This window comes from Macaca fascicularis, chromosome 8 (genome assembly GCF_037993035.2).
Source record: "Macaca fascicularis isolate 582-1 chromosome 8, T2T-MFA8v1.1".
Lineage (NCBI taxonomy): Eukaryota > Metazoa > Chordata > Mammalia > Primates > Cercopithecidae > Macaca > Macaca fascicularis.
The window spans coordinates 99,699,556-99,721,307 of record NC_088382.1 but is presented as its reverse complement, the minus strand read 5'-3'; the positions used below and the strand labels follow the sequence as shown (position 1 = coordinate 99,721,307).

The following is a 21,752-nucleotide window of genomic DNA, read 5'->3' as shown; positions in this document are numbered from 1 at the left end:
AAAGTATAATAATAATAATAACTTTTAAAAAAAGCTATCAGCAAACTAGATATAGAAGAGAACTTCCTAAAGCTGATAAAGGATATTTATGAAAACTTACAGGTAAATCATAATTAATAGTGAAAAACTAATTGCTTTCCTTCATGTATTTGATTTGTTCTTAATAGTAGGAACAAGCAGAATCTAAGTTTTTACCACTACTATTCAATATTTTAGTGAAAGTCCCATCCAGTAAAATAAGGCAAGAAAGAAAATAAAAGGCTTATCAATTGGGAAGGAAAATATAAAAAATGTCTTTTTTTCATTATCAGTATTACCAATGTAGAAAATCCAAAGGAATCTAAACAAACAAACAAACAAACAACTGTGATAACCATTGAGTTTAGCTCCTAGGGAAAACATCAATACACAAAACTAATCCATTGTATTTCTAAATACTACAAGAAAAGAACCAGAAAATACCATTTAGAAAGCAGTGCCATTTGCAATAGCACCAAAAATTTAAGTACTTTGGGAGAAAGTTAAAAAAACTTGTACAATGCCTGTGCAAAACACTGCTGACAGAAATTAAAGAAGACCTAAATAAATGGTGCAAGATTGGAAAACATGATATTGTTAAAAATGTCACGCTTCAGTTCCTTGACTGTCGATCCAGTACCAGGACAAATCTTTTATCGTTTACTCCCCTCAGTCCAGTGGTCCAAGTTCTCTAAGCTCTGTCAGCTTACAGCATCAATAACTGACAGGAATCTTGGAAGAATAAAAACTGGCTTCCATCTTTTAAAAAGGTATCTTATCTAATATATTTTTAATGAAGCCCATAGAATTTTAATCCAATGTGATGAACAAGAATAGATCAGAGTCTATGTTAAAATGAAAGACAATAATGAGGAAAGAAGGGAGAGTCAGACAGAAATCGAGTGTCACAGAGATGAGCAAGGGAAGAAATAAGGGACAATGAGGCAAAGAAGGACAAAGAAACAAAAGAGACAGATGAAGAGAGAAACAGAGAACTAAAAATGAGGAGCTGACAGAGGCAGAGCAGTAGAGAATGAGATTGAGACATGAGCAAGGGGTAGGGCGAGAGAATCAGAGGCAGAGACACAGGAGAGATACAGAGATCAAGGTTCCTCAGATAGAGAAGAGAAGAGAGAGGAGTCACACTCTTCCCTGTCCCCCTTCCCACTCCTATCCATCTTCCCGCCCCCCACGGAAAAAAAAAAATCAAATCAAACACTTATCATCCAAACTCCAATTACAAATCACATCCATTCTGCCGTCATGGAAATGAGTAACCAGGAATTTCAATTTCAATGAGTGCATAGAAAGGATGGAAGCTATTAGTGTATGTGTGTGAAGCAGGCAGACACACACACACACACACACACACACACACACACACACACACAGCTAGTGCCTCTGTAGCATTTCTCTGCTCCTATACCCTATCTCAAGCTGGTGCTAGGATCACTTGCGCTGCACAAAACAAGAAATTGAACCTTGTAAGGCAAAGGTTTCTGAACCAGAGGGAAGAACCTGGCCAGCTCCATGCCCTCTTTCCTCCCCTCAGCCCTCAAAGGACACCCTCTGAGGAGCATGAGAACTCTTCCTTATTTTCCTTGTTTAGAACACTCTCCACCTTCTCTCAGAAAATACCCCCATCCTTCAAGTTCCCCAAATTATTCAGGGACAGAATCTTGTCCACCTCTGCTTTGAGCATGAGTATAGGGCCTGCTACCCAAAAGTCATTAGTAAGTGTCTGTCAGGTGAATAAATGTACGCTGGTTCTAGATGTATACATTAGACATGTTTGCTATTCATGTACCTATGAACTTTTGTAAAGTAATTCATTCGTAATACTAACAAAAATGTTCTCCTAGTAAGTTACTTCTAAATCTATCTTCCCTCCAGTGTTCTTAATCTCAGTGGTATTAACGTCATTCAGACTCTTCAACCCATCTGAAAACACTCTCATCAAATCAATAAGGCCTGTTGATCTCATCTTCTAAATATCTTCTACTTTATCTCCCATGCAATCTAGCCACATGCTAAAAGAAAAATCAAATCCTCCTGAATAGCACTCCTTCCATCATCCATCTTGTTGTCACTAACCTTTCCAATCGTCACATTCTTTGTTCCACCTTCAATGGAAATCTACACAAAAATACTTACTATTTCTTTCAGAATTAACATTAAACTCCTTATTTTGCTATTGAGAACTTTCCCAATTACACTCCAACTCACCTTCCCAAAGTCATTTCCTACTCCTCTCCCCATCTCTAATAACATCAAGTTTTTCATCATTCCCTATGTACTTATGCTCCTCCTCTCCACCAGGCCTCTATCCATGGACATTCACATGTCCTTTCCCTCCTCTTTCTCTACATCTAGATCTTTGAACTTCCAGCTTAAGTTGCATCTTGTTCCTCAACCTGATCACTGACCCTAAAGAGAGTTAGTCATTCCTGTCCCTGGATTGCCAATGCACTTGAAACATACATTTATTACTGCTCAAATTGTAATACATAGTTATTATTTAAATATCATTTTTCTCCATTACATTGTGAGTTGTACAAGTATAAACTGTCTCATTGACTTTTAAAGTATCACAAAGCTTAGCACAGAACCTTGCACACATAAGAGTCAAATAAATATGAGAAAAGCAAATAAACATACCTTTCTGTGCTTTAATTAGTTGTTTTCCAATTTCTAGTGTCACAAAGGCTGTGCCATTTAGAACTATGTCAGTTATGGTTTTCCAAGCATTAGGAGAAAGTCTTTCAGTAGGAGAAATAAAATTCCCTGCTGCATTGTTTATCACAATCTAATAAATGGACAAGGCAAGTTACAGAAACTTTAGATGAGGAAAAACATTTTCTCTGCAGGGTTTTTGTTTCTGAAATATATTAATAGAAATAATACAATAAAGTTGAAGTTCACAGTTACCTACGAAACAATACCATGAAATTTAGTAGTCTGAGTCTGTGAAAACCTCCTATGTTAGTTACCAAAATTCAGAATCCTAAGCCGTCTTTAAATTAGGGTAGATTCTGTTATTAAGAAAACTAAAAGGGTGCAGAGGCTCATGCCCGTAATCCCAGCACTTTGGGATGAGTTCAAGACCAGCCTGGGCAACAAAGCAAGACCTCATTTCTACAAAAATTTTCTTTTAAAAATTAGCTGAGTGTGGAGGCATGTGCCTGTATTCCCAGCTACTTGGGAGGCTGAGGTGGGAGTACTGCCTGAGCCCAGGAGGTCAAGGCTCTGCTGAGCCATGACTGTGCCACTTGCATACCAACCTCAGTGACAGAGCAAGACCCTGTCTCAAAATAAATGAATAAAATTTTAAAAGGTAAAAAGAAAAAGAAAATTAATACAGATAAACATATATACCATGTGACTCTATTTTATTTCAAAGATCTCAAGAAATGCCTTTTTGTTTCTGGTGTTATTTTAGTTTAACTTAACCAAAGCAGCTTGTGGTTGATTATCTATTTACCATCAATAAAGATTCTGGCTAGTTCTACAGGAGATTCAATGTTATTGGTTCTGAAAATATCATAGAAAGTGCTATCTTTGAGACTACTGGAAGAAATGGCTTCTCTCCAGTAAATATACCAAACAACAGCAAAATATTCATGCATATTTCAGGTATTAAAAGGAGAAATTTTGAATTTCTTACAGTTTTTCATGTTTATATTGTTCTCCACTGAGGAAGACAATCAAAAGTTATTAGCAGAAGCAAAAAGCATCAATCATTTAAACTCAATGCTGTGCTCTTGGATAACTGCTCTTGTTATTTCATAATCTTATTAAATAAAGTGAAATCAAGTTTGTTTTCCAATCAATCATAAATGGATTCTTTAAGTATTCCTGAAAGGAAGTCGTGTAGCGGTCTTTCTACTCCGTTCTTTGCTTTAGCAGAACTGGCATTTTCCGAGGGACAGAAAATAGGTGCTTCTCAACACAGCACTTGCTCATATTGAGGTAGGAGGCGGGCCTAATTCTGGAGGCAGAGCTCCAACACAGGACCAGATTGAGGACTAGTTAAACCAAGTCCTAGATGAAAGCACCCCCTCTTTAGACATATCCACCAATGCACTATGTTTGTTTACCATTGCCATGGCAATGCCAGCAAGTTACTGCCCTTTCCATGGCAACGAACTGATGACTCAGAAGTTACCAACCCTTTTCTAGAAATTTCTGCATAAACCTAGTTAATTTGCATGTAATTAAAAGTGGGTACAAATATGACTATAAAACTGCCTCTCAACTGCTATGCCCAGCACATTGACTATGGGGTTGCCCTGCTCTGAAGGAACAGTCACAAATCCATTCCGCTGCTGCTGCTGCTTCAGAAAAGCTGTTCTCTTCTACCACCAGCTCATCCTTGAATTCTTTCCTGGGTAAAGCCAAGAACCTTCCCAGGCTAAGCCCCAGACTGGGACTTGCCTGTCCTACATCAATATCAACATTTTATTTCCTTTGTACAAGTTGTTGGGTGTTATCAACATCAAGTGTCTGGCAGTTCGGCTTCGTCATCACTACACTTACATTAGGATGTCCTGCAACTTTGATCAGTTCTGACACAGTGTTTTGAACCATATCAGGATCCCTCACATCACACTGAATTGCATGAACCTGCAAAATAACAAAAAGAAACTGACATTTTCCAGGTTTCTTAAACCAAACACATGAACAAATTATTTGAACATGTTATAATTCCTAAATCTAAATTAAATAACTGATTTTTAATGTACCTTATTTCCAGTTTGAGAAGAAATTTGTTCTGCGGTAGCTTTCAAAACATCCATCTTCCTAGAAATAAACACCTTGTATGACTTCATATTATATTTTTCAATTTCATTAATTGAAGAATACAGAGAATCCATAGCTTAAAGAAAAGCATTTCTGAGAAAGTATAGATGTTATTTATATACAAAAATCAACGTGAATTTTTTTCTAAAAGTCAAATTTAGATCATTTTTATATATTGATACTAATTTATTGAATTAGTCACTTTTAAACCAGTTACTTTAACATTCTACTCACAGATTTAAATTATTCCTTAATAAGCCAGCTTTACAAAGAAAATATATTCATAGTTTAATGTTTAATTAAAGCAGTAACCATAATCATTCCCACTGAAGACAAAGCAACCTCCATGTAGTGCTTAAAAAAAAAAATAAAAAGTTTCTTTTGAGACAAGGTCTCACTATGTTGCCCAGCTGGTCTCAAATTCTGGGCCTCAAGCGATCTTCCTGCCTCAGCTTCCCAGTAGCTGGGATTACAGGCACACACCACCCCACCTGGCTGCATGTCAAGCTTTTTAACTTCATCTTTGTGTACAAAAAAAGAAATATTCTACCACTGAATTGGGGAAATTAAAATAATGAAAATTGTGGATGTTTACCCAAACATCAGTTCCACAGTTTTCATTGTTTCTTTCATCTCAAATAGGACCTGACTTTTTCAAAACGATTTATTTAAATAATCTAAAGAATATTTCTAGCATTTCATATAAGATTAAGATGCTAATCAAACAACTCGGGCAAACAGTGTTTTCAATACTATGGCACAGAATAGTTTCTTCAAAAGCATCACCAATAGGCTTGAGGTAAGGGACTTACCGGCTGGCTATCACGCACTGAGCACCTAGGCTGGACAGAAGAGCCGTCATTCCTTTACCAAGGCCAGTACCTCCCCCAGTAATGAATGCCACTTTTCCTTGAAAACTATTAGGTGGTAGCATCGCTTTTTGAAGGGGTGGAAAGAATTTAGACTGCAAAGCTTCAGTGTTTTGATATAATATTTTTGTCCCATAACTGAAAAACTAAAAGGGGAAAAATGAATTGAAATTTGCATACATATATTTCCAAAAAACAGATGCATTTTTAAAAACATGCTCTTGAATTTAATAGTAATCAAATTCTTGTATTAACACAAACTCTTTGCAAACATATTGGTATTGTACTTAATTATTATTCTTTGCTTTCTGATTTAAAAAGAACAGGCTCTGGAGCTGGATTACATAGCACAGAAATTTCTCCCAAGCTGTATAACCTTCAGCAGGTTATTTGACCTCTCTGTGCCTCAGTTCCTTCATCTACAAAATGAGGACAATAAAATAAATTTCTTCATATGGCATTGTGAGGATTATATGAGTTATTATAGGTAAAGCACCTGGAGCAGCGTGTAGCATATAGTAAACACTACAAATGCTTACATTATTATCTGCAGGTGTTTTACTTAAATTTAATTTTGTTGTGTTTTGGTTTGGTTTTTGGTTTTTTGTTTTTTTTGAGACAGAGTCTCGCTCTGTCACCAGGCTGGAGTGCAGTGGCATGATCTTGGCTCACTGCAACCTCCGCCTCCCGGGTTCAAGCGATTCTCCTGCCTCAGAGTAGCTGGGATTACAGGCACGCGCCACCATGCCCAGTTAAATTTCTGTATTTTTAGTAGAGACGGGGTTTCACCATGTTGGCCAGTATGGTCTCGGTCTCCTGACCTCATGATCCGCCTGCCTCGGCCTCCCAAAGTGCTGGGATTACAGGCATGAGCCACTGCACCCGACCAAATTTAATTTTTTAAAAACTAACATAAAGCATTTTTGTCTTTCAACGAAAATAATCTGGATAAAAATCCACCTTTGAATCACTGAAGAAAACTGTTAAAAATTCTCTATAAGGTTTATTAAATCAAATGCCTCTTCACATGCTAGCTTCTGGCCACAAAACATGAAACAGAATATTTCTGTTATTTATTTTAAATGGAGGGAAAAATCAATACATTTCAGAGTCAAAAATATTTGTATTGCCCTATTTTATATGTAACAGCTTGTACTTACATTACATGCAAACATCACTGCCATTCTCTCACATTTAATCATAAAACAAACTTTAGGTATTTAATATAATGAACAATAGGAGCTAACATTCATTAAGTGGTTACCACCTGCCAGGATTACATATCAAACTATTTAATCTTCCCAACAACCACAGCAAATAGGTATTAGTTTTATCCTGTTGTATAGAAAGGGCTCAGAGTGATAAAAAATATATATATTGCCAAAGTTGCAGAACCACGGTTCAAACACAGACTGACAGGCTCCAGAGCCTTCTCTGATAACCAGCTTGCATATTCCTCTGTCTATTCTCTGAGATCCTGCTAAGCTTAATGATCACACCAGGGAGGTTATGTGATATTCCATTAGGTTATGGTGGCAAGATTAAAACTCCAGTTAAAACTCCAGAAGCTGCCATTTCCTTCCAGAGTATTCCTGTAAGCTAAATAGACTGTCATCAGTTGATTCAGGATATCTTGAAATTTATCCTAAGGAAAGAATAAGAAAATGTGGTCAATGATTTAGAACGAGGCTGTTCATCAACTGGAAACTGCACAAGAAAATGTTTATAATGTGATGTTAAATGAAAAAAAAAAAGAAACAAATATACGGTATTTTTTAACTACAAATAAAAATATATGCTTAGAAAAAAAGACTAGAAGGAAATAACAACAGTAAGTAGTAGATTCAATATTTACCATACAGTCCTCAAAACAGCTCTATAAGGTAAATTCTATTGTTACTCCTATTTTATAGATGAAAAAAATTGAAGCACAGAAAGGTCAAGTAGCTAACTTTTAAAAATAAATAATAATAGGGAATAAAGACTTAAATCCAGTATCTGACTTCACAGGCCACCCATTAGTTTACAGTTATGGCTAAGTGATGAGATTATAGATAATTATTTGCTTTGTTTGTTTGTTTGTTTGATTGGCTTTTAGTACTTTCCAAATCTATCCAGTAAGTATGATTAGATCTTTATAAGCAGAAAAAAACTTACTGAAAGACAAAATTTGAGATCATGTATAAAATAATTGAAGATACATTTGTAAATCTTGTTATGCTCCATAGTCATCATATTTATTTTAGCTTCATATTGACAAAGCATTTTCTTTTCATATCCTTTTGCCAAAGCACAGTAATCCAAGCAACTCCACAATAATCTTTTTCTACATAAGTGGCAGTTTTCCTTAAGGCTGCCACCTGCCTTCAGAACTATTACATTAAGATGATGAATCAACAAGTTTACTCAAATAGAATGGTAAATTTGTCGTTAATAATAATGAAAAAAGTATTCTAATTTTCTGAAGGCTTTACCATAATTTTTAACTTTTTAATGTTAATGTGTATAGGGGATTTGATGTGGGACTTCATGAAAATAATTAAACAAGATATTTGCATACAAACTTTATTTTTAAATTTATTTTAAAACATTTCCTCAACCTCCTCACCAGCAGAGAAAAGGATATAAAGGTAAAAATGTCACATGTGATAAAAATAATTCCTAGTGTCTACAATGTAACAGGTTATTACGTAGCACTTTTTTTCTTATATGATCTGATCAATACTAACCTTATGATTCCACTTCCCCACCAAAGTGAAGAAATTGATAAGCTATTTTAATTCTCATTACCCCCTAACAATACACAGCATATGTGTTAATATAAATTCAAGCCATCTTCTCTGCCTAAAAGGAAGATGTTCATTTCAACATTAAGACCCACTGAGATGATCAGATGTCACAGGGTCACATCATACTCAATCCCCTGTTTCTACAAAGAAGCATCCTTAATAACCTGAAACAGTATTTTGATTGGACTTTTTTGAATTATAAAAAGTGGATACCAAACAGGCTTTTAAAGATTTTCAAGTCCTGCTTTATGGTTTTTAGAGAAATAAGTTTTTTTCAAAAATGTAAATAATACCTTTCATATCAAGATTGATTCTCTGGAGATCTTTAGTGACCTAAAATTCTTAAAACTTTCTAGAGTCTTCCAACTTTGGCAATACAGAATTATTTTTGTTACAGGCTCTAAATCTCTCCCACAAAAAATTAGCTATCACCCACCTTCCTCACCATACTCATCCCTCTCACACATCATATAAACAATAGCTTCCTCCTTCATGTATTCCAAAATTACAGCATCTAAACTAATAAGACATGATCACACTTTTAATCTTCAAAATGGCAATTCCGAGAGTCCTGACACTGCACCTTCCCCTCAAGGATAAGGACTGTATATCCATGAGATATATACATAAATTACTTAGGTATAATTTGGCTAATCTAAAATGTCTAGGGTATCACAAACAGAAGTAGATTAGTGATTCTAGGCCAAATATGTTTTGTTATCCTGCCCAAATTTTTTAAAACTTGAGCCAACATTTAGATAATGGAAGAATTCACATAAAAGTCAGAAGCTCTACCAACACTTGGGCACACCTTCCCACATGATTAAGTACGACTACGACAGCCCTGCTGAGACAAGGCCTGAGCTCTGCCCAGCCCTGACTCACACAGGAAAAGTGAGCCCTTTTCACTGGGTGGCCTTTCATAAACAGGGCCTTCAAGGACTTCAGGCATCTGAGTATGTGACTCCTAGATGCCTAGTCTAAGTAACACACAAGAAACTAAAACAAACAAACAAAAAAAACGAAAGAGGAGGCAAGGCTTTTTTTTTTTTTTTGGCACCATAACTAAATTTCATGTAAAAGAAATTTCTACAAAAATAATTGTTTAATGTGTTAGGTACATTATTAAGAAGATCCAGTTTCAAATATATAAAATTCATAAAATAACAGACTCTCATATGGGAGTTGTGAGGCTAAATGAATTATCTTTTGAGCACTTAGTTTAGCTATTTATCATCGCCATCATCATCGTCATCATCATTATGGATGGGTCCTCCACATTAAAATTCCATTCCTCAAAAACATGGATGCCTTCCAAAGTCAAAAAGACAAAAATCAAACTCTTGAGCATGGCATTCAAGCCACCGGACAATATGATGCCAATGTATTAATACTTTCCTAGCCCCACCTCATGATTGGTCTGCCATGTAGAAGTAAACTCTACACTTACCAAGCCCTCAGCATTCCAAAAACTTGTCAACTACTTTCACCATCTGGCCTTTGCTCCTGCTTTCTCATTGACCTGAACCAACCACTGTCTTTCTCAACCCAGCAGAATTGGCCTTCAAAACCAGACAACATTGTCAATATCTCTGTCAACACTTTTTAAATGGCACCCTATTAAAAACAGGCAAATGGAAGGCTTCCAAATTGGCCTGCTAAGGAGTTGCCGCAATTCATATCAACGTATCAGGATGCTCAGGAAGCCAGGGACACTACCTTATATTCATCACTACAGTACAATTTCTGGCACCAATTAGGCATTCGGTAAATGCTTGTCTTACTGAATGTAACATTTGGTTGGCCATCCCAAGAATAGAAAATCTAAATCATCAGGCTGGGCGCGGTAGCTAACGCCTGTGATCCCAGCACTTTGGGAGGCTGAGGCAGGTGGACCACCTGAGGTCAGGAGTTTGAGACCAACCTGGCCAACATGGTAAAACCCCATCTCTACTAAAAGTACAAAAATTAGCCGGGCGTGGTGGCATGCGCCTGTAGTCCCAGCTATTCCAGAGGCTGAGGCAGGAGAATTTCTTAAACCCAGATGGCGGAGGCTGCAGTGAGCCAAGATCGTGCCACTGCACTCCAGCCTGGGCAACACAGCAAGACTCCCTCTTAAAAAAAAAAAGAAAAGAAAAGAAAAGAAAATCTAAATCAATCTATGTTAAGTATTGAGTTACCTGCAAATAGAAAAACTGGACAAAGGGCTTAGAAAGGTACTCCACACAAACAAAAAACAAATATACAACCATATTTATAACTAAATAAGCATATTTAAACAAAAGGAGACACAATTTTTCTCTTACTAGACCAGTAAGGTTCAAATTTTATCATATATAATACAAGAAACAGCTGATTAAAGCCACCCTTACAACCTGTTGATAAGAATTCTGGCAACTTCTTAGGAGGCCAATCTGGCAACACTTTTTTAAATGTTAGATACAAATACTCTGACTCAGCAAACCCCCATGCAGGAATTTATCTAAAATATATATATACTCATTCATCTGGGAAAGAAGCAGGGGGAAAAGTAGCTATGATCAAAGATATACATTAAGATGAAAATGAAATTAACAATTCTGTTTATAATCATATTGAAAAGAATACTAATACATTTAATAAAAGAAGTACAAGACTTATAAATTGAAAACTACAAAACATCATTAAGAAATTGAAGACCTAAGTAAATAAAAAGACATTCTATGTTAATGGATTGGAAAGCTTAATTTTGTTAAGAGGACAGTACTTCCTAAATTGACACACAGATTCAACAAAATCCCTATCGAAATCCTAATCAGCTTTTTGTGAATGTCGACAAGCTTATCCTAAAATTGGTATGAAAATGCAAGAGACTCAAAATAGCCAAAGAGATTCAATAAAACATTGTTTGTAATAGAAAGACTACAAAACAATCTATGTGTGTTTCCTTAGGGGACATAGCCAATGAATTAGAGCACATCTATACTACAAAATACTGTTATATGAATCTATTATCTACCAAAAGAAGGAGCTAGAATGTATATGCTGACTGTAAACATTGCTATAGATGTATCATTTTTTAATTATTCAATAAGTATTTGTTGGATACCAACAATGTGAGACATTATGTGTTAAGTGTAAAACTCAAGGTAGAGAAATGCATGTAACATGCTCCCATTCGTATGGTTTTTTAAAATAAGGATATATTCATACATATGTTGACATATGCACAAAAACCGTCAGAAGTATCCACAAGAAACTATTCATAGTAATAACCATAGTAATAATAACCTTATGACACTGTCACTGCATATCCTTTTATATTGCTTGAATGTTCAACATGTTCATAAATTTTTTTTTCATTAACAATAGCTAACACAAAATTGAATCATATAGGCAAGCACACAATATGAGAAGTGCGTAGAAGAAAACAGAGCAAGAAAAAAAATGGCATAGAATCAATTTCATGATAAGGACATATACCTTACTTGAAGCATAACTACTCTATATTAAACACTAAAGTGTGAACTATATTTATAAAAATAATGAAATATTTCCATATCTATTTTCTTAGAGCTTCTAAGTATCTGTTGGTTCAGGCTGAATGAATATTTTTGAGATCAAATTTACTCCAACTCAAATTCACATAAGAGTTTTGCAGACTGGGACTTAACTGTCATATTAAAATGTCAGCATGGTAAACACTGGACAACCGTATTTTTCAAAGCATGAGTTTGACAAATGTACATCTGCATTCCCAAAACACCTTATGTACTCCCTCAACACAGGAAGCCTTCCATAACTACTTCCCAATTTATTTTGTCCGATTGCTAGAAGGCACTTTTCTGTGCCATGCATGCATTCTTTCCAACGGCCAGACCACTGCCACTTCAGCAGAGTGTATGTGGTCCTTAGATGGAGGCATCTGCAAATACAAGGGATAGTTAGGTGGAATGTTCTACTGGATGTTCCAGTGCAAAAAAGGACAGTCTTGCAGAATGAAGAACTGTCTCACCCCAAATGCCAATAGTTGCCCTGCAGACATTAAAATAACTGACTACCACACTGAAGGTTTGTCAAAGGCCTTGTTAACTCATGCTCTATGACTGTGTAGATTGCTTAAGCACATCTGCCTGCTCCTTAACTTATAGCAGGGCACTGAACAGAGGCCACTGATATTCTCAGCTTCTGCAGAGGACAGATCTTGTTGCCACAGCAACATGAAGGTAAGGCTGAACAAATATAAAAGAAACTGCCTAGCTGGACTCCAAGCTCCAATGGCTAAGCTGAATTATGCAGTTGCCAGGAGCAAGACAGAAATTACATTTTTGAGTAATGATACATTTTATATCAGTGAACATGAGTCCTTGAAAATGTCGGTGCTCTATGCTCTAGGGTGTACATCTCATTTTATTACAGTGCCTATCTGTCTGCAGTTAGATGCAGACTGAACAGATGCTTCCCCGATACTACAAAATAAAAACAGATGAAATCACAGAGCTAAGAGGCAATTTGAAATTTTCAGCTAGGGTCTTCACTCCTGCCTGCCTCTGATTTGAGTCATCTCTTATTGATCCCCTAGCATGTTAACCAAAACTATAATGACAATCTTTCTTAAACCAAAAATCAGAATCTCTGCTCTTGCAAAGAGTTTGTTTTGAGAATTTGCTTACATGAAAAAGTATTAGGGATAAACATGACATTATGATGGATATAGAGTTTATTCATTTATTCATTTTAAGCAAGTGTTTATTGAGCATATATTACACCCCAGGCACTGTTCTAGGCATGGCAGTACAGCAGCAAAAAAAAAAAAAAAAAAAGACACAATATTCTATTCTCAGCAAGATTATCCTTGAGGGAATGAGGGATACAGAAATTAAGTTAAATATGTAGTATATTAAAAGTTGGTATGTGGTGTGGGGAAAAAATAAGGCAGCCATTAGGGATAGAGCATTGCTACTTTAAATAGAGTCATCAGCAAAGGCCTCATTGAGAAGGTGACATTGGAGCAAAGACGTGAAGGAGAAGAATGAATCATAGGGTTTTAGGCAAAAGGGATTGGGAGCAAAGGCCCTAAGCAGGGGGCATGCTTATGGATGGGGTAATAGTCAGGAAGCCAGTGTGGCTGCAGAAGAAGGAAGGAGGGAGACAGGGGCAGGAGAAGAGGTCAGTGAGGTAAAGGGGACTGGACCATTCAGGCTGAGTCAGCCACTGTGGAGACTCAGGCTTTTACTCTGAGTCAAGTGGGAAACATCTTCTAAGTTTTGAGGAGAGAAGGGACATGATCTGCCTGAAGTTTTAAGGGATTGTTCTGGCTGCCATGGAGTGTAGAGGGCAAGGTTGGAAGCAGGGAAACTATTAGGACACTTGTATAACAGGCCAGGCAAGAGATGGTGATGCTTAGCCCAGGATGCTATCATGTGAACTGGTGGGAAGTTAGCAAATAAAACTGCTTGCAAGAACAAAGGTCCCCATAAATGAGGACGTAATGAGTTACCACTGTACCTAATACTGCCTGGTCCAATTATTTCTTCTTTTTTTAAGGTTTTATTAATACATAACATTTTTACCTATTCGTGGGGTACACGTGATATTTTATTCCATGCATAGAATGTACAATGATCAAGTCAGGGTATTCAGGATATCCACTAGATCCATGATTTCTTCTTGCCTCATGCCCAACAACATGAGCTTGGGCTTTTGTTCTTGATCTATTTTATCACATTTTTGCCTATTTCATTAAAAGCATATAAACAGGTCTCCTGTTTACTGAAAAGAACTGAGAGAGATTTTTCTACCTCTCACCTTTACCTCAATATCCCTGTTACATCTGCACTGCCTTTGTGTTCTAGAAAAATTAAGATTTAACTGTGAGCCAGAAAAAAGGAAATGGAGACCCCATCAGACAGAAGTCATTAGTCTAGGTGAGAGACACTAAGGGCAGCAGAAATTAAGAGAAGACAACACATTCCACACACATTTAAAATGTAAATTAGCCTGAACCCAGAAGCCAACCAGCCAGACCTGGTAAGGTGAGAGCTGCGGAAGGTAACTTAGTTCCAGTTTTAAGTGACTGCATGCAGAGTAATGCTGTAACTGAAATGACTGGGTTGGCATGAGAAGACCAAGTTGCAGCACTAAGGATAATGAGTTTTGCATTAGAAATGCTGCACCTGGGATGCTTCTGGAATAGTCAGGTAGAGATATCTAAGCTGCAGTAGGAAATATTGTTTTGAAGCACAGAGAATAAATCAGGGCTAAAGGTAAATGGCAACATCATTTCATCATTCCAGCAATTATGAAAGCCTACAGTTCTATCACTGCTTTCATGTTACAATGCAGTGTGAGAGTTTCCCAGACTGCAAGGGATCAAAGTGCAGTTGACTTTTTATTCTAGACTTATTTATCATTACCCTGGCACTTCGATCTCAGAATGATTCATCAACTTAGAAAGAGCTGTGGACAGCTGAGAATGCTGATCATTTTCTACCTAGAATTTTCTGCAAAAACGAAAAGTTGCTAAACATCAATGGCATGCTTTCTACCATGGGCTATAAGAAACTCTGGATAACTTTAAATTCCCTCCTCTTTTGATGTCATTATCATGACCTTTGGGAGATATCTGAGATCTAGATTTTTTTTGGTAATACTATAAAGTTAGCTTTTTAGTTTGGGCAGGAAGTTTGTTTGAAATTTCTTCAGATGCATACTTAAGCTACAAGGCCAAGATTCATCCACTAACCCCACCCCCACCACCTGCCCTGCCCTGCCCCACCTCGGTGACTCCCTCTCCTCCTCTTCACCTGATACATCCCATCCATCTCTAAGCCCCATGCCTTTTACCTCCCCAGTGTCCCTCTCTATCCACCACCTGATTTCAAACCCCAAACTCACAATATTCACAAACATTGAGGGCCTACTCTATGTCATCTTTTAACTGATCTCCAGATGACTATCAACGGGCTCATGTTACTTCTCTCCTAAGATCTTCTAACGGCTCCTGGTAGCTGCAGAACATCCAGATTCCTTTGCTCCCCACAGCTATGTCTTCACGACCTAGCTCCTGCCCCTCTCTCCTGCCTCACCTCCCCTGAAATTTACACTCAGGAAAACAAAGTACTCAGGGTTCCCCAAACACCAACTCTTTCCTACCTCCCTGTCTTTACACAAATTGCTCCCTATCGTCACCCAACATTCATCATTGAAACCCAGCTGTGAGAGCTCTGGTGCCTTCCCTAACACTCCCAGGGAGAATTAACATTCTCTCCTCCACCTCTGTAGCTTAATTATCTATATACCACTTGAGGAGTCCCAGATCCTACTGACATTTCAAGAATGATGTCACTTACTCCTCTTCTCCTTCCAGTCCCCACTTAATGTCCTCACTCAAGAGAGTGGCATTGTCCTTAGTTCAGGGGCCAAAGACGGAAATCTGGGCTTCGTCTTGCCCCATACATTCAAACCAAGCCCAGTTCATTTTAGTCCCCAGTAGCTCTAATGCTACACTCAGTTCAGACCCTCATCACTGGTGTTTTGATGTTTGGTCTCCCTACTTCCAGTCTTACCTGAGGATATTGTATTTCTGCTCACAATTTTGATGGCAACATGTCAACTCTGAGCTCAGCCCTATCTCGCATCCTCACCACCAACCAATCACCAAGGCCTCTGATTTTACCTCCCAAATATCACTCAACTTTGAGTGTCTCCAAACCCAATGCATGCCCTTGTTGAGGTCACGATCACCTCTCATCAGATGAGAGGATTACTCAGGGTTTGGCCGTTTGTCTCCACTCCCATCCCTCAGGACAAAGTGTTAACTCCTTAACACAGCTGACAGGCTGCTCACTAAGCTGTCTCTCACCTCCTGCCTCCCTGCTCTCTACTGATAACCTCCATGCTGGGCCTTCACATGGACTACTCTCCTGTCTAAAACATTCTTACATCTCTCCCTTTGGCTAACTCCTACTCATCCTTCAGGTCTCAGCTTTGATATATACCAAACAACAACACTCTCATAAAACTGGACATACTTCCCCCACGAGCAGGAGATGCTTCTTCCCCAGTCCTGACATCTCCCTACTGAGAGAAGCTCAGGTAGTACAACTCCAGTCAACCTGCTAGGGACGTTTGGATGCTTGTCCCTTGAAACCTCATGTTGAAATGTGATCCCCAATGTTGGAGGTGGGGACTAATAGGAGGTGCCTCGGTTATGGGGGCAGATCCATCACCAACGTCATAGTACCATCCTCATCCTGGGAGTGGCAAGTGAGTCTGCACTCTTAGTTCCCACTAAAGCAGGCTGGGAAAGAACCTGGCACCTCCCAAGACCCTCTTACTTCCATCTCTGCAAACTCCAGTTCCCCTTCACCTTCTGCCACAAGTGCAAGCAGCCTTAGGCCATCACCAGATGCAGATGCTCAGTCTTGAACTTGTCCAGGCATCAGAATCATGAGCCAAACAAACCTTTTTCTTTATAAATTACCCAGCCTCAGGTGTTCCTTTATAACAACACAAACTGAGGTACAATCTGTCCCTGCAGAGACAGTTGATATGACCGGTAAATTTTGACAGGATCGTTGGGTATGAACAGTCCTCCTTGGTCTCCCTCTTGGGAGCCAGCTGCCTTCAGAGGGCAATATTCGGCCTTCCTCCAGAGTTATGTAAGTCTGCCTACTTCGGGAGATGCAGCTGATGGGCCCAGCTGCCTCTCACAAACCACAATAAAAGTGATACTTTGGCTTCCACCTTTACTCATTTTTCAGACTGGAAAAAAACGGATGCTATTTATTTGGGATCCCCCCCAAAAGCAAGAACACCCAACCTAACATGCAGCACATGACACCAAAACACCATTGGACTCTAAGCTTCCTGACAGCAGGGATCAGCTCTTCTTCTCACCCTCATATCCCTAGTAAGGTGCCTAGCAAAAAGTAAATGCTCAATTTTCTACATAAATAAGAAAAGCCCACCATGCACTGTCCCCCAGCAACCTGACTGATCTCATCTCCACACGCTTCTCTGTTCCCATACTTCACCAACTCCACAATACCAAACCACTTGAATTTTTATAAATAAGCCACTCCTTCACTTCTTAATACATGCTATTCCTTAGGTCTGTATTGCCATTGGGACCACACAAATTCCATCTCCTGGTTTAACAGTAGGCTACTGGGGCCACCTCCTCCATGAAGCCTACCTTGCCTCCTCTAGGTATGCAGTTTGGGTCATATACGCATTATAATACACATCTGCATCTTCACAGTCTATTGATGTCTGCTGGTGACTCACTAGAGTACCATTTTTCAGATTTCTTTGACTGTGAAACATAGCAAGAAATCTGTTTTATATAGCAACATACGCATGTTCATAGCAACACAGTACACATATTCATTCATGTAACAGATACTTGTTACATGTTTACTCTATGCCAAGCACTGTTCTAGGTATAAACAGTGAACAAAACAGAAGAAAATATTTGCCTGCATACAGCTTATATTCCAGAATTTTACACTGAATAAAGAAATACTTAGGCTTCCAGATTTTAAAAAATATATATAGAAAACACATCTAGCTGGTTTTATACTGCTCCAAGACAATATTCATCATGAGAAAGCAATGAAACAAAGTTGACTACACTCTAAGGGAAAATGTGACATCCAAGTAAAATTATGCCTATCCATCCTTTTACCAGAACAGATGCCTGGAATGATGTTCACCAAATGTTAAACCTAGTTAATTCTGGGTGGCCAGTTTGAGGTCATATGTTACTTTGTTTTTTTAACTGTATTGCTGAATAATAGAGGCCAGGAACCATTTTTCTAAAAATAGTGATTTTATTCTTGATAGTTACTACTTTTTTTTTTTTTGAGATGGAGTCTCACTCTTTGAGATATATAAGTAATAATATATAAAATAAAATATATATTTTATTACATAAATATATATAAATTATATGTAAAAATAAAAAATAATATATAAAAATATAAAACAAAATAAACAACCTTACTACATGAGATGAATTTAGATATACCCTATTCTATTCCAATTTTTTTTTTTTTTGAGATGGAGTCTCACTCTATCGCCAGGTTGGAGTGCAGTAGCGCAATCTCAGCTCACTGCAACCTCCGCCTCCTGGGTTCAAGCGATTCTCCCGCCTCAGCCTCCCAAGTAGCTGGGACTACAGTCATACACCACCACGCCCAGCTAACTTTTGTATTTTTAGTAGAGACAGGGTTTCACCATGTTGGCCAGGATGGTCTTGATCTCTTGATCTCATGATCTGCCCGCCTCAGCCTCCCAAAGGGCTGTTTTGCTCCATTAAATTGATTTTAAGGCCTACTCATTCGTTATTACTTGTGGCTTAAAAAACATATATGAGACTATACTGCATTGAAGGTAGGAATGTCTTTCAACCACAAATTGCCAAAGAATGCCCAACACTTAGTAGGTACTTAATTAATTAGTGTTTCCTCATAAACAACTGAATGACTGAATGTTTTCCTCAATAGAACTGAGAGCAACTTGACAGCAGTTGAGAGCAGGGCTCATATTTTTTATATCTTGAGTCTCAGGGCATAGCACAGGGCCAGACACAAAGCCAGTCCTCAATAAATACTTATTAAATTGAAATGAGGTCTACTCGTCAGCAGCACAATTTAATAGAGCAATTCACAAATAGGTTTTAAAACAAATGAAACATTTGCCTTGGTTCTTGGTAACAAAAATATTCAAATTAGGGGTTTTAATTATAACAACTTGTATTTGCCCACGAAAACATGATGTTCCCTGGAACAACCTCCCACTTCACAGATGTAAACACTTCTCTTCTCCCAGGAATTCAAACTTGAGGCTACATGTGCTAGGAAGGGGACAAACCACACTAACAGGTGCCTCTCTTGCCTCCCAACCTCGATCCTCAAAACTGCCACTTTTTTTTTCCGCAAAGAAATTTCAAAATTGTCAGATTACAATTAAGTTTTAAATGAGTTCATTTTCTCCCTCTCAAACTGTATTGTCTAATGGTGTCAGAAGAGCTCGGATAAGGTCTGTGTGACCTTATTACTACAATCCTAATGATGTGTGTTAAAAAATAAAATCTCTGAAGACATCACAGAGCTGTTGCAGGTTTCAAATGAGAAATGTCTCTGAGAAAGAATCAGAAAATATAGGCTTCCTTTAAAATGATCTATAACCCAGTTTTCACAGGGAGGAAAAAAAAAAAACAAAACTCAGCAAACACCTAACCCTGAACAAATCTCACTTTTTAAAAGAAAGATCTCTTACTTGAGGGAACCACCATACTAATTCTTTGTATTCCTATTTGGAACTACTGCTGCCCATATTTTTTGAAAAAGAACACCATGGCTGTCTATTCTATCAAATCAAAAGAAGTTTTTTCACAGTTGGGGTATTAATTTTTCTGCCTGGCTAAAGAAAACGTGCTTTTCAGTTTACTTATTACAATTTTGTAATTTAGATGTGCGGAGGGCTTGTCTTGGATATTGTTTTTGTTTGTTTGTTTTTGTTTCTCTTTCCTCTTCCTGTTTTCACTCGCAGTATTTTATTTCCATTATGGGTGCAATGGAGACATGCTGACAGGAGTGTAGGCGAGAGAGGGGGGGAAGCCAGGGTGAGACGGACCTCTCCCAGCTATACATCTGGGAAGGTGAGTCTATAAACAGCTGGGGTTTTGTTTTTGTTTCATTTTTATGAGAATTTGTTTGTATTAGTGTTTAATTCCATAACACATAGATGGGCTTTCCTCATAACAAACTACGTCAAAGACCAGTGCTCGCTCGGCCTGGTCCCTCTCTCACCCCTTAATGGACGGGCGAGGGCCATATTCTTCCCTACCTCTTCCTACCTATTTACACACAAGTTGGAAACTTGCAGAACTGTGAAAACTTCGAAAATCACGTGTCTTCCCTATTCCCCTACACACATCAGGGCTTCATCTGAGAGTGGAATACGACCTGGGCCCTGGTGCTCACTCCTGGCATTGCCCTTCGCCCCGGGACCTGGTGGCCCTCTCTCTGCGCCCCAAAACGCCCTGTCCTAGCTCCCTGAGCCCCTGGGACGCCGGGTCCTCTCTTTGTGCCCCAAGACCTCCTGCCCTTTCTCTTGCGCCCCGAGACGTCCTGTCCTCTCTTCCGCGCTCCGGGTTGCTCTGTCCTCTCTCTTTGCGTCCCGGGACGCCTTGTCCTCGCTCCCCGAGGCCCGGGACGCCTTGTCCTCGCTCTCCGAGGCCCCGGGACGCCCTGTCCTCTCTTTTTGCGCGTCGGGACGCCCTGTCCCGCGACCCCGGCCGCCTTACCCGCCGAGGAGCGAGGCCACAGGGCAGCCGCGACCCCAGAGCAAAGAAAACCCTGGCCTGCAGCGTCATGTTGATTCTCCGGAACTCGGGCCGGAAGGCGGCGAAGGCGGTACAGCGCAGGGGGCGGGACAAAAAGAACAAAGTTCTTGCGGCTGGGATCGCTGCCTGGGCTGCCGGGAGCTGGGACCGGGACTGGGACCCAGGCGGCGAGGACGCCCCGCGGCCCTGACCTTCAGGTTCGGGCCGAGGGCGCCGCCTAGCTCTGCCTGGCCGATGCTCTCTCCTGCTCTCTGGTCCGGCCGGGAGTGCTTTGTATAGCAGAGCACGGAGGTCTCTGTGTCCTTGAGCGGGTGGACGAACCCCTGCGCCCTGCAAAGGTTTGCAGATTGCAGCTGCGCGTCCCCTACACTGCCCACCAAGGGCGAAAACCTTTTTCAGTAGTATATGTTTATCCCTTAAGTGCGTGTTTAAGTGCGGAGTCCGCGTGGCGCCAAGTCACATATTATCAGAATAATATGTTGGATGTAATTTCCGTAAGGCTAAGAGCCTGAAAAACACCAAGGCCAGCTGCCGGCGTTTTGACTTTTCGCAGGACACACCGCCCCCTGTCGCCGAGATGCAGCGTGGCTCCGCCGCCCAACCTTGGCTTTTTTCTCGAAGTTATACACACGTTAAAGGCAAACGCAGATTCAGTATATCATTCTCCATCTTAGTGTAATATACCTGTTGACACAAGGCATTAGCTCAGATCACATTTCTTTCCTCATTCGTAAAATGTGAATATTCATGGCTAATTCAGGATTTTAGATAAAAGAGGACGGGTGTGAGGCCCCAGGCTCAGGCTGGTGATAGATGATACTGAGTGTTTACTACGTGCTGGAATTTTCCAAATGCTGATAAAGAAGGCAGCCCTTGATATTCAGAACCTGGCCCGGGACTCACAGCTAGATCATACTAATCTATTAAACTTAAACCTTCACA

At 39.2% G+C, this 21,752-nt stretch overlaps 1 protein-coding gene across 12 annotated transcripts in view; it reads right to left on the bottom strand.

Moving 5' to 3' along the window:
- DECR1 (2,4-dienoyl-CoA reductase 1) overlaps window positions 1-20,858 on the bottom strand; it is a 60,087-nt gene extending 39,229 nt beyond the window's left edge. For 7 of the 12 annotated variants that reach the window (XR_012416493.1, XR_012416495.1, XR_012416496.1 and 4 more), the window contains exons 1-5: window positions 20,772-20,858; window positions 5,631-5,833; window positions 4,761-4,818; window positions 4,555-4,641; window positions 2,677-2,824 (exon numbers count right to left, since the gene is read on the bottom strand). Coding sequence is in view for 8 of the 12 variants with exons in the window: in XM_073999076.1 (XP_073855177.1) it covers window positions 2,677-2,824; window positions 4,555-4,641; window positions 4,761-4,818; window positions 5,631-5,833; window positions 20,772-20,840 (565 nt within the window). In the remaining 4 variants the exon portion in view is untranslated. Of the gene's footprint in view, window positions 1-2,676; window positions 2,825-4,554; window positions 4,642-4,760; window positions 4,912-5,630; window positions 5,834-20,771 lie in introns of all 12 variants that reach the window. The other 5 variants (XR_012416498.1, XM_073999079.1, XM_073999080.1 and 2 more) reach the window with 2 other exon arrangements.
- Between the last annotated feature and the right edge of the window lie 894 nt (window positions 20,859-21,752).